Below are 12,296 nucleotides of genomic sequence, written 5' to 3'. Positions count from 1 at the left end.
GTAATTGTATTTAATTATATTGTCTATATCCTCCTCTAGAGTGTACCGAAGAAAGTGTTCAGCTTATGGCTAAAAAAAAGACAACTTAATTTTTAATAAGGAAGAAAAAAGGAGTACAACGTCTCCTGTACAGCCAAATGGCAGGAATTTGTTTCTTGAGTTCTTGAAAGAAAACTGGACATTTTCCTGGAGGGCATAAGTTTCCCAGTTCATCCTCATTTTTATTGGGAAGATGGTGCTATGAATGCAAGTTGAAGAGTGACAGAGAAAACAAAGATGAGAGATTCTTATAAAATGAAATATGCATTTCACATTGCTTCGCCTATCAGAGAGACAGGGCTCATAGGAAAAATGTAAGGCAGAAAGGAATGTTTTCAAAGAGTAAGAGGACAAGTAAGGAGCTAATTTTCAGAGTCTTCAAGTAGCACAGGAGCTGTGAAAGTTAAGGGAAGATGATTTTTGGCAGAACCTACTTTGAATTTTGGCCAAGGCCTAAATGTTCTAAAAGTAGTTGAAGATATTTGATAACTCCCTCAAAAACCAGCCAGAATCTGTTGCCTTTAAATTGCTTCTTTACAGTTTTTTTACTCCAAACCCTTCATGCGAGCCAAAGGCTTTCAGTTATTTACCTTGCCCGTGTTTCTAGCTACAAAATATCCAGGAGAATGTACCTAAAGACACCCTCCAGAAAGCAACTTTACCTTAGCTGCGACAGGTTTCCAGAAATAACCCTTAAAGGAACGATCAGTGAAATCTGAGACAATGCCAAAGCAAAGAAAACCATACAGTATGTCTATGTTCTCACAGTGGAATGTTTGTACAGAAGCTCTTAATGCTGAAATGAAGGACAAAGTGGTATCTAAACAACTCACGGGGAGTCCTGGGCTTCCTGGAAGTCCAGCTTTTCCAGGATTTCCTGGGAGGCCCTCTGCTCCGGGGTAGCCTGGTGTGCCTTTCTGTCCAGGTGGGCCTGCTAGTCCCTTAGAAATTTAAACAGAGTCGGAGGTTACAGACGGGTACCGTGCAGATGATCACGTCCCTTTTAGTTCACGAAAGAACACAGGACCATCCCCTTATCCCCAAGAATCAGAATTTGGAAATTACACAGTCCATCCCACCGATCAGTTCGCCGTCTTTCAATATTTCCCGGACCTAGACGGGGCTAAACCGATGATCGACTTGGTCACTGTTTCCTCTTGGGTACAGCAGGGCTGACACTGTCCCTCTCACATATTTTACTCAGCTGTGGAGAGAATGTCAACAATGTGCCAGAGTCTGTCTGGGCTGTCAGCAGGCATTCATTAATTGCAGAAATGCTACTCTGAGCAGCTGGTCAAACAAAGCCATGAATCAAACTGTGGGCCTACTCCTTGCCTGCCTTTTGAATCAACCACAGATCCAGATGGAATAACATCCAGAAGGACAAGGCCAAGCCATTTTTGCTTTTCCTCTAGAATAACTGGGACTTTTTTTCCTGTGGCTAGATCCAGTCCTTCCTAGCCATTCCCGGGCTCTGCGTCACTTTCTCCGTTATTTATAAAGAGCTTCTTTTCCACCAGGCCACCCACTGCAGCATCAAACCGCTGGCTAGGGGTGCGACTGGAAGGAAATCAACCCACATCTGCTCGGACAAGAGAGTTTACTGATGGTTGATGTGAAAATCACCTTCTGTCCTGAGAGATAGCCACTGATTTTTTTCCAAGCTCTCTTCTCTCATCCTTGGATCAGTATGTTTCTTTCTGGATAGTACCACTAGCACTTTGGGTACTGAGCGCTACATTCACTGAATTCTGGCCTTCCCCTGAGACTTCTCTGGCGTTTCGCCCAGCTCTCTGACTTCCCCGGGGCCTCTCTCTCCCTTCAGGTCTTATGGCTCATGGAGCAGCCTTAGTCGTGAGGGCACTCTAGATGGGGAGCACTGGGGCCTTGGGTCAAGTAGTCCCCATGTGTGAGGAATAATACAATTAGGAATGGCTCCTTGCTCTCCTACCCTGGGTCAACTTGCCTTGGCCCAACTGGAACAAGTCTGTGGGGACTGCGATCCCCTTTGAATCTAAAAAGTACTCAGAAGTAAGGACTTCTTCCCTTTCTTTCTTATCTCCCCCTTCTCAGAAAACCCTGTCCCTTTTTCACCATTCCCTCAACTCCCTCTTACCTCTTTATTCACTACTCTTTTCTCTGACCCTTGTTCTATCTCCCACCTCTAGCCTCTCTCCCCCCTCCATTATCCCGAGCCTCTCCTGAGCAAGCGTCTCTTCCGTGTCTCCCACCCTCCCCATCACTCCGTCTTTAAGCCTCTCTGCTCCTTCTCTTGACTCCATCTCGTCTCCTCAAGTTCCATCCAGAATACCATGCAACAGGCATTTGCCTTTTCTCCTAAAAATACCAAGGCTTTACTCCACTGAAGCGCTCATTTAAAAGAAGAACAATGCGAAGACAATCCCTGGTCTTTCCATGTGGCTGTTTATGTCACCTGTTCTTTTATTGCTCCTAGTTAAGAAGACCCCTTTCTTGAAAGTCGTTTCTCTGGATTGTTTGTCTGCCCTGGAAGGGATTTTTTCCGGTGTCCAGTCAACTGGCCTGAGACCTGATACTAAGTGCAAATGTTCACTTACTCAAAGGCAGGACTTGATTCAAATTTAGTTCCTTGGTTGAAATGATTGCAAGAGCAAGATATGTGAACACTCTGGTAAGCACACCTGTGGACTCAACAAGGAAGTTTGCAAGCAGGAATCATAGATGTCTTTCCATGGGTTGCTGGTTAATGAGAAATCTGGGGAAATCTCTTGGCTGAAATTACATTTATCTTCCCTGAGCAGAGGGGAGGTCTCCTCCACTCAAGTCAGAGCAGAGAATACTAAGCTCCAAGGATCAAACGTCCACCTTCAAGAAGAGATCACCTCTGTCCTCCATTTTGTGCTCCAGGGTGACATGAGAGTTACTTAATTTATCACATTTTTTAGTCTATCTTTAAGAATGACATTAATTAGCAGCAAAAAAACTTTCCTGCAAGCCACTAGCTCGTCTTGTGCAGTTCATAAAGAGAAAGGAAATGGGAAAACTGTATTACTTACGGGACTTCCACGTTTTCCTGGGGGACCACTTGCTCCTTTCTTGCCTTTAGGACCCTAGAAATGTCAAAGGGAGTTACGATTTGGCCAGTGTAAACACAATCAAAGGGAGGACATTGAAGACAAAAGAAATTCAAAAGGCAGGAAAGGCACCTGAGTTCTTAATTTAGCCTCTGGCCTTCAAATAGATTAATTTCTTTCTTTCTGTCTACTTCGTTGTGATTCAGAGAAAAGACTGGTGTTGTCATCCACCTAGCTCTTTCCTGAATCAAATGAGCAGCACTTTTGTTTGTTAGGAAATTTGGGTTCCACTATCCTTGTTAAAAAGAAAATCATTTTTATTGTTTTTTGAAGTAGGATGGGGTGAGATTAATGAAAATGAAAACGGGGATTTTTAAAAAAATCCTGCTTCTTGGAATCGCAGTCAGTCAATCAATCACTCAATCTTCTTGAATCCTCAGTTCAAGGAAAACAATTATTGATGAACTGCTGCCCCGACATGGGCTAAGTGTGATTTGTTTTGTTTTCATGATATTCGTTAAGCGCTTTCTATGTGTCAAACATGGTTCTAAGCACTGAGGTAGGTACAAGTCCCACATGGCGCTCGCAGCCTAAGTAGGAGGGAGAACGTGTATTGACTCCCCACTTTACAGTTGAGGAAAATGAGGCACAGAGAAGGAAAGTGATTTGCCCAAAGGTCCCCCAGCAAGCATTCAGCAGAGCCATTGGCAGATCTGGGATTAGAACCCAGGTCCTCTGACTCCCAGGCCTGGCTCTTTCCACTAGGTCACGCTGCTTCTCACGTGGGATAAGTCCAAAACGGCCTGCTCCTAAGCTCCGCGTCTGAGACCCGCCATATCACTTTGTCTTCAAAAATATTTGCATTCCTCTCCCTGTTTGCATATGCCCTGATTCATTTTAGCAGAACCAAAGATATTTGAATATTCCGTTGTCATTCTTTCTCCTCACATGTCCCACCCGGTAAAACTGGATCGCTCTGAGCCTCCCAACTGGTGAGCTCACTGTGTTCCAGGGCCCTATTGTTGATGTTCCTATTTGGCTTATAGGTGATACTGATGTAATTGCTTAAGAATCCGGATGTGCCTTCTGTGTTCATTCCAGGACACTTAGAAACATAAAAAAAAAGATTGGACAGCCCTACAGCTTTGTTAATCTTTAGTTTGGTATAAAGCTGATGCCCCGTGGTCACCAAACTTTGTCAGTCTTCCAAAGGAAGCATTCTTGGTTTAGTTTTCTACTTTGTCTAGGATAACAAAAAATGATTATTGGGCAGCAGGACAGTTCAAAAGTTTGTTCAGCACGTAGGGAAAACATGGTCTCTGCTGATCTCTAGAGGTTAAGATCAGAAAGAGAAGTACTATCCTTTTACCCAAATTACAGTCGAGATAATGAAGGGCAAGCTAGCTCCAAAGTTAATCTCTGAGGTGGTGATAGCTCCAGGTCAGGAGAAGTAAAGCAACATTCATAATGTGGTGAAATATCTTATGATAAGCATAAATATTAGCTGGTGCCAATGAAAATAAATAAAAAAGCACCGTCCAAATGAAGAAAAAAATGCAAATAGAAATGTTAGGGGCAGTCTGTGTTTCTTGTAAACTTCTTTTGGCACATTAATATTCTCTCAAAATATGCACACACCATAAATACACAGGAAAAACTTGTTGATCTCCAAAACTGACGGGGAGAGGACTTGGGGAAATATCTGGAGGAGTTCATTTACTGTATGTGAAATTGTGCTTATGTTTTCGGAGCCTAGATTTGAAATGTATTAAGTGCCAAAGCCTACATACAAAAGTCTTATTGAAAGCCTTATTTTTGTGGCACGGTTACTTTCAGTAAGGTCAGCCTGTGGCAATACTCATCTCATTTTTTCAGTTACCAGCCAAGTTTAGTTTTGCTTTTTCACTACTCATCCTCTCCACCACCACCAACTTAATGGGATTTAGCTTTTGGCTACTAATGGGTAATAAGCAGCTTCAACTTGGGAACACTCTTTTCTGGAAGATAAATCTCATTCTGTCATTATTTTCAAGCAGCTTCAAATGTCTCGGCAGTTATTCTACCACATATTTAAGACTGGGATCCAACTGAGATCTCATGTAACCCTAAAGAATTCTGTGTAAATTCAGACATACCACTGAGAAGCAGTGTGGCCTAGTAGATTCATTCATTCAATAGTATTCATTGAGCGCTTACTATGTGCAGAGCACTGTACAAAGCGCTTGAAATGTACAAAGATAGAGCCCAGCCAGGCCTAGGAGGAACTGGACTCTAAGCCCGGCTCTGCCACTTGTCTGCTGTGTGACCTTGGGCAAGTCACTTCACTTCTCTGGACCTCAGTTACCTCATCTGGAAAATGGGGGTGAAGGCTTTGAGCCCATGTGGAACAAGGAATGATCTGCTTATAGTCACCCCAGTGTTTCGTACAGTGCCTGGAATGTAGTAAGCCTTAACAAATACCACAATTATTATTATTATTATTATTAACGGTAACCAAATCAACCCCAAAACCAAACATATAAGTACTTTTCTTGGGCCATTCAAGGGCATTTTTTACTTGGTGACTATCATCTAAGTATTTTAGAGAAGTAGTAGTTTTTCTTAAAAATGATTTTTTGCTACCTCTATTTAAAAAAAATACAAATCTATCAACTCCCTGACAGCCCAACTTTTCTGTATCAGATCATTGCCAAATTGTGGTCATTTCTATATAGCACATTCAATTTTCTTCCCCCCAAAATAATCAGAGGAAAGCACTTCATTTTTCTTTTGACAGTTTCTGACTTGGGATTGAAAGACCAGGAAGCTTAACGACACCTCCTGGCCCCGTGAAAAGACAAGAAAAACAAACCTAACCCACCTACCATTATATTTCCCTTTATCCTACTCATTTGTATATATGGGTCTATAAAGATGGATCTTGTCCTTGACCCAGATAACTGGGTTCATTTGAACCGGGAGGGTAGAGAACGTGTGGAGTCCAGTCTTCTGCTGAACAAATCCTGGAAATGCTGACCTGGTCTTTCCTGCCACAAGAGCAGACCAGGTTAGAGTAAAACTCCAAGGTAACTAAATCAGATTTTATATTCTTCATCAGGCATCTTCATTAAGATTCTTAAACTGTGGTATTTGTTAAGCGCTTACTAAGTGTAAAGTACTGTATTCAGCGCTTAGATAGATATGAGATAATCACGTCCACATAGGGCTCGTTTTCTAAGTAGGAGGGAGCACAGGTATTGAATCCCCATTTTGCAGATGAGGAATCCGAGGTGCAGAGAAGTGAATTGTCAAGGTCCCCAAGCAGGTGAGTGGTGGAGCTGGGAGCTCGTTGTGGGCAGGGAATGTGACTATTTATTGGGATATTATACTCTCCCGAGCACTTAGTACAGTGCTCTGCACACAGTAGTAATAATAATAATTACGGTATTTAAGCACTTTCGATGTGCCAAACACTCTTCTAAGCGCTGGGGTAGTTGCGAGGTAATCAGGTTGTACCACGTGGGGCTCACAATCTTAATCCCCATGTGACAGATGAGGTAACTGAGGCATAGAGAAGTTAGGTGGCTTGCCCAAGGTCACACAGCTGACAAGTGGCAGAGCTGGGATTAGAACCCATGTCCTCTTACTCCCAAGCCCGTGTTCTTTTCACTAAGCCACGCTACTTCTCACAGAGCGCTCAGTAAATACAACTGACTGACTGTCTGAACCAGATCCTCTGACTTCCAGGACCACACTCTTTCCACTAGGGCAGACTGCTTTCCCAGAGGCCAAATCCAGATGTAAAAACTATCTATAATATTTATTTATAATAATAATAATAATAGTGGTATTTAAATGCTTATTATGTGCCAAGCACTGTACTAAGCGCTGAGGTGGATACAAGCAAATTGGGTTGGACAGAGAGTCCCTGCCCCATGTGGAAGTTCACAGTATTAATCCCCATTTTACAGACAAGGGAACAGAGGCACAGAGAAGCATAATGACTTGCCCAAGGTCACACAGCAGCCAAGTGACTAGAACCCATGACCTTCTGACTCCCAGGCCCGTGCCCTATCCACTATGCCACGCTGCTTCTCCATATACCAAGCTGATCACATTTCCATATGATCTGCATATATTTCACGGGTGACTCCTACCGTACTGCCTTTTCTCAAGCAATTTCAAGGTCAATTGTTTGCAACCTAATCACTTTTTCTTCTCGTTTCCTTCTCACCCTCCTACTAGCATAAACCAGTTCTCCTTCAGAACTGCAGAGCTGAGAGAAGTCAATCGTATTTATTGAGCGCTTACTGTGTGCAGAGTGCTGTACAAAGCGCTTGGAAGAGTACACTACAACAATACAAATAGACAAATTCCCTGCCCACAGCGAGCTTAAAGCCGAGAAAAGTGGCCTCTCTCAGAACCAGGAAATGTAGAATGGAGGGGTGGGAATGACTAACATGATCTGTAGAAGCAGCGTGGCTCAGTGGAAAGAGCCCGGGCTTAGGAGTCAGAGGTCATGGGTTCTAATCCCGGCCCCGCCACCTGTCAGCGGTGTGACTTTGGGCGAGTCACTTGACTTCTCGGTGCCTCAGTTCCCTCATCTGTAAAATGGGGATTAAGACTGTGAGCCTCAAGTGGGACAACCTGATTACCCTGTATCTACCCCGTGGCTTGGAACAGTGCTCGGCACATAGTAAGCGCTTAGCGAATACCAACATTATTATTATCTGTAGAGCTAGAATCTCACCGTTCAGAAAACTCTGCTCTGAAACAACATCCCCAACTGAGCTTTAAAGCCCAGAGGGAGTGTCTGATGGATCCAAAACCAGAGTTATAATGTGCTGCCTAGGCTCATGCCTGAAGTGTGCTCTAGCAGAAGTTTCCAGGTTGTCTTCCAGCCTTGGAAATGACTACAGTGAGAACTCTTTGGAGGACTGGGAGAATGTGGTCAACTCTGCGTCTGAGAGGAGAGGTATCAATCTCGGAGCCAGTAAAGCATATGGAAAAGATATTCCAAGGCTCGGCTGTATGTTTGGTGCTTGGGAGCATTTGTGGAAACAGGGACATCCTCACTTTGCAAAGGTCAATGGAAAAGGAAAAACATCCTCCTTAAAGGAACCATCGGAAAGTGTTGGGTTGAACGTCTTTTCCCAGTGAGTTTAGAACTCCATCATCGATCGGTCAATCGGTCGTATTTTTTGAGTGCTTACAGTGGGCAGAGCACTGAGCTCTCGGGAGAGTAATAATAATGCTGGGATTTGTTAAGCGCTTACTATGTGCAGAGCACTGTTCTAAGCGCTGAGGTAGGGGTACAGGGTAATCAAGTTGTCCCCCGTGAGGCTCACAGTTAATCCCCATTTTACAGATGAGGGAACTTAGGCCCAGAGAAGTTAAGTGACTTGCCCACAGTCTCACAGCTGATAAGTGGCGGAGCTGGGATTACAATATAGTAGGGTTGGTAGACACATTCCCTGCTCACAATGTGCTTACAGTTTAGCGGGAAGACACTAGAGTATAAATTGGCTATTATCACCCTGACAAAATTAAGATAACACAAATCTCCCAATTCTCTACTCCAGGATCCTTTTTTTTTTTTTTATGGTATGTGTTAAACTCTTACTATGTACCAGGCACTGTTCTAAGTGCTGGGGTAGACACAAAGTAATCGGTTGGACACAATCCACGTGAGGCTCACAGTCATAATCCCCATTTTACAGATGCAGTAATCGAGGCACAGAGAAGTGAAATGACTCGCCCAAGGTCACACAGCACACAAGTGGCAGAGCCAGGACTAGAACCCTGGTCCTTCTGACTCCCAGGCTTGTGCTCTATCCATCAGGCCATGTTGCTTCTAACGGATCCTCCTTCTATTCTCCGTTCTTGTTATTATTCTTATCGTCGTCGTTATATTAAACTTGTTAAGGGCTGACTACGCCAAGCACTGTAGTAAGCGCTGGGATAGTTAAAAGATAATCAGATTGGACACAGTCCCTGTCCCACACATGGTTTACAGTGTAAGGAGGAGGGACTTCCTCTTAACTCAGCACATTTCCACCTGGGAGGTTCTTAAAAAATGGCCTTTATTTGATCAGGGATCAAGGGAGAATCCTCACACAAAGAATTAAAGTAAATGCAGAACTAAGCCTCATCCTAAAAGTACTGTCCGATTGGCCCAAGATTCCTTTCTAACCCCTTCCGTGGCCTACACGGCCTTTTAAAGGAGAAGTAATCAGTCAATAAGTCAGTCGTATTTTACTGAGCGCTTACCGTGTGCAGAGCACTGTACTAAGCGCATGGGAGAATACAAAACAATAAACAGATACATTTCCCGCCCGTAATGAGATTAGAGTCTAGAGGAAGGACCAAGCCCAGTTGTCCCAGAAGCCGTTCTTTCGAGCCGTAGGTGGAGAGGGGACACATTTCAGAGATCTCTTTGTACCCCCAATATGCACGAAACTGAACAGGATTGAAGAGAAATAGAGCCAGGGTTCCAAGAGTGATTGAATTTCTCTTTCCCCGCCACGAGAAACAGCATGGTGTAGTGGATAGAGCAGGGACCTGGGTGTCAGAAGGTCAGGGGTTCTAATCCCAGCTCCGCCGCTTGTCTGCTGGGTGACCTTAGGAGGCTACTCACTACTTTTCTGGGCCTCAGTTCCCTCATCTGTAGAATAGGGATTGAGACTGTGAGCCCCACGTGGGACAGGAACTGTGCACAACCCGATTTGCTTGTTCCACCCCAGCGCTTAGAACAGTGTCGGCCTCTTAGAATGTTGACCTCTGGCCCACATCCTACCGCTATCTTGGAATGCCCTCCCTCCTCACCTCCACTAAACTAACTCTCTTTCCCTCTTCAAAGCCCTACTGAGAGCTCACCTCCTCCAAGAGGCCTTCCCACACTGAGCTTCCCCTTTTCCCTCTGCTCCCTCTCTGCTTCCCCTTCACCTCCCCTCAGCCAAGCCCCCTTTCCCCCCTTCTCTCTGCTCCTCCCCCTCTCCCTTCCCCTCCCCTCAGCACTCTGCTCATTCTGTATATTTATTTTGTTAATGAGGTGTACATCCCCTCGATTCTATTTATCGTGATTAAATTGTCTTGTTTTTGTCCGTCTGTCTCCCCCATTAGACTGTGAGCCCGACACTGGGCAGGGATTGTCACTATCTGTTGCCGAATTGTACGTTCCAAGCGCTTAGTACAGCGCTCCGCACATAGTAAACTCTCAATAAATACTATTGAATGAATGAATGAACAGGGCCTGGCACATGGTAAATGCTTAACAAATGCCACCATTATTATTACTAAAAAGGAGAAAGCATTAATGATGCAAGTGCTCTGCCAGGAAAGGAATCTGCCCTGCCACATAGTTGGTGCATAAGCTATGTTTGTTTTTCAGGGTAATAAATATCACAAAATCAGTCATGCAAATATAAAGATGCCCACACGCCTAAGGCACTTAGGTTGTTTCTTTTCTCCCTCGATGCCTCTGGGCCCTATCCTGTTGCTGCAGACACAAGAAGGAAGTGGAGGGAAGAATGCTGGCCTGGGCTTATTCTCCTGTCAATCTGTGAGATCCATCAATCGCATTTATTGAACACTTACTCTGCGCAGAGTAAGTGCTTAGGAGAGTACGATATAACAGAGTCGGTCAACATGTTCCATGCCCGCAAGGAGTTTACAATCTAGAGGGAAAGGGAAGAATGTTTGGTGGTTGCATGAGAGAGGGGCTGAATGGCTCTCAGGGCTGGCAAGTGGGTGCGTTCTTGTTCTTTGGCTGCTTTTTTCTCAGTGGGGGAAATTTGGGTTCTTGGGCTTCTGATTGAAGTCCTCTGATTTCCCGGGAATGACTCATTTTGTGTATCTAGGGGGTTAAGAAAGTGTTGATCCCCTGACAGCTGGGATAGATGGGAGCATATTAGCCTTGCCCAGTCTTCTGGAAAAAGGCAAAAAGGAAGCAACATTTCTGTAAGCCTGAATCCATTTTTTCCCCCCTTCTTTATGATTCCCTAAGTGTTCAGATGGCCATCTTCCCAGCCACCGCTATAACAAGCTACCTCTTCGGAATGGCAAATGTCTGGGTCAGGAACTCTAATCTGTTAAGTGAATAGAAAAGATTCCCGACAGATCTTTGTACTAAACTCCATAAGTACTAATAAGTACTTAACTCAAATGGATAGAGCACTGGCCTGGGTGTCAGAGGGACCTGAGTTCTGATCCCAGCTCCGCCACATGCCTGTTGGGTGACCTTGGGCGAATCACTTCACTTCTTTGTGCCTCAGTACCTTATCTGGAAAATGGGGATTAACACTGTAAGCTTCAGTGTGGGACAGGGACTGTGTCCAACCTGATTTGTTTGACTCCACTTCAGCACTTAGTACAGTGTTCGACATGGAGTAGGCATTTAAATGCCACAGTTATTACTATTACTGATATTATTAGTGCATTAGGCAGAGTAAGATACAGCAGAGATCAAGGCTGAGGAGCGTGAGGAGTGATATTCTGTTTCCTGGCTATGGATTGTGTCTTAAATACCAGTGACCTCTCTAGCAACATGTCTTGGTAAACCTAAGGGCCCAGGGAAGAGATGGTGGAAGGATCAGAACATCCCAGCCCTACTCTTAATAATAATAATTATAATCTTACTTGTTAAGCAGTTTCTATGTGCCAAATACTGTTCTAAGTGCTGGGGGAGATACAAGTCGATCAGGTTGGACACAGTCCCTGTCCCACACTCTTAATCCCCATTTTACAGATGAGAGAACTGGGGCACAGAAAAGTTCGGTGACTTGTCCGAGGCCGCACAGCAGACAAGTGGCGGAGCCAGGATTAGAACCTAGGTCATTCTGACTCCCAGGCCCGTACTCTACCCTTTCAGCCACGCTGCTTCCAACAAGACCAGTGCATTTTATACCGGTATTTGGGGAGCCACTAAGCTACCATGAACAAAAGCGGCATGAAAGTATGTGGGCCAAGACATTGTTTTAATTGATTATTGAAGAGTCAGAAAGAATATTCAGTAACTGCTTGGATGTTGAACTGTGCTTTTTGGGAAAGTACTGCTCCCTCCTAATGGGGAGAGAACTAGGAAGGGGATCGTGTCTGATCATCTTTAACTTTGCTCTGTCACAGTCAGTAGACAACTATCGCTTAGAAAATATCTGGATACTACACTCTAGACCGGAAGTTCGTTGTGGGCAGGGAAAGTATCTGTTGATTGTTGCATTTTGCTCT

General features: G+C 44.4%; 1 protein-coding gene across 2 annotated transcripts in view; it reads right to left on the bottom strand.

The window, feature by feature from the left end:
* The window catches only part of COL24A1 (collagen type XXIV alpha 1 chain), a 481,357-nt gene that overhangs the window by 86,355 nt on the left and 382,706 nt on the right, over positions 1-12,296 (bottom strand). For both annotated transcript variants that reach the window (XM_029063711.2, XM_029063709.2), the window contains exons 46-47: positions 3,075-3,128; positions 873-980 (exon numbers count right to left, since the gene is read on the bottom strand). In XM_029063711.2, the coding sequence (XP_028919544.1) occupies positions 873-980; positions 3,075-3,128 (162 nt within the window). The remainder of the gene's footprint in view (positions 1-872; positions 981-3,074; positions 3,129-12,296) is intronic.

The sequence above is a fragment of the Ornithorhynchus anatinus genome, chromosome 4 (genome assembly GCF_004115215.2).
Source record: "Ornithorhynchus anatinus isolate Pmale09 chromosome 4, mOrnAna1.pri.v4, whole genome shotgun sequence".
Taxonomy (NCBI): domain Eukaryota; kingdom Metazoa; phylum Chordata; class Mammalia; order Monotremata; family Ornithorhynchidae; genus Ornithorhynchus; species Ornithorhynchus anatinus.
This window is presented reverse-complemented; position numbering and strand designations above follow the sequence as displayed.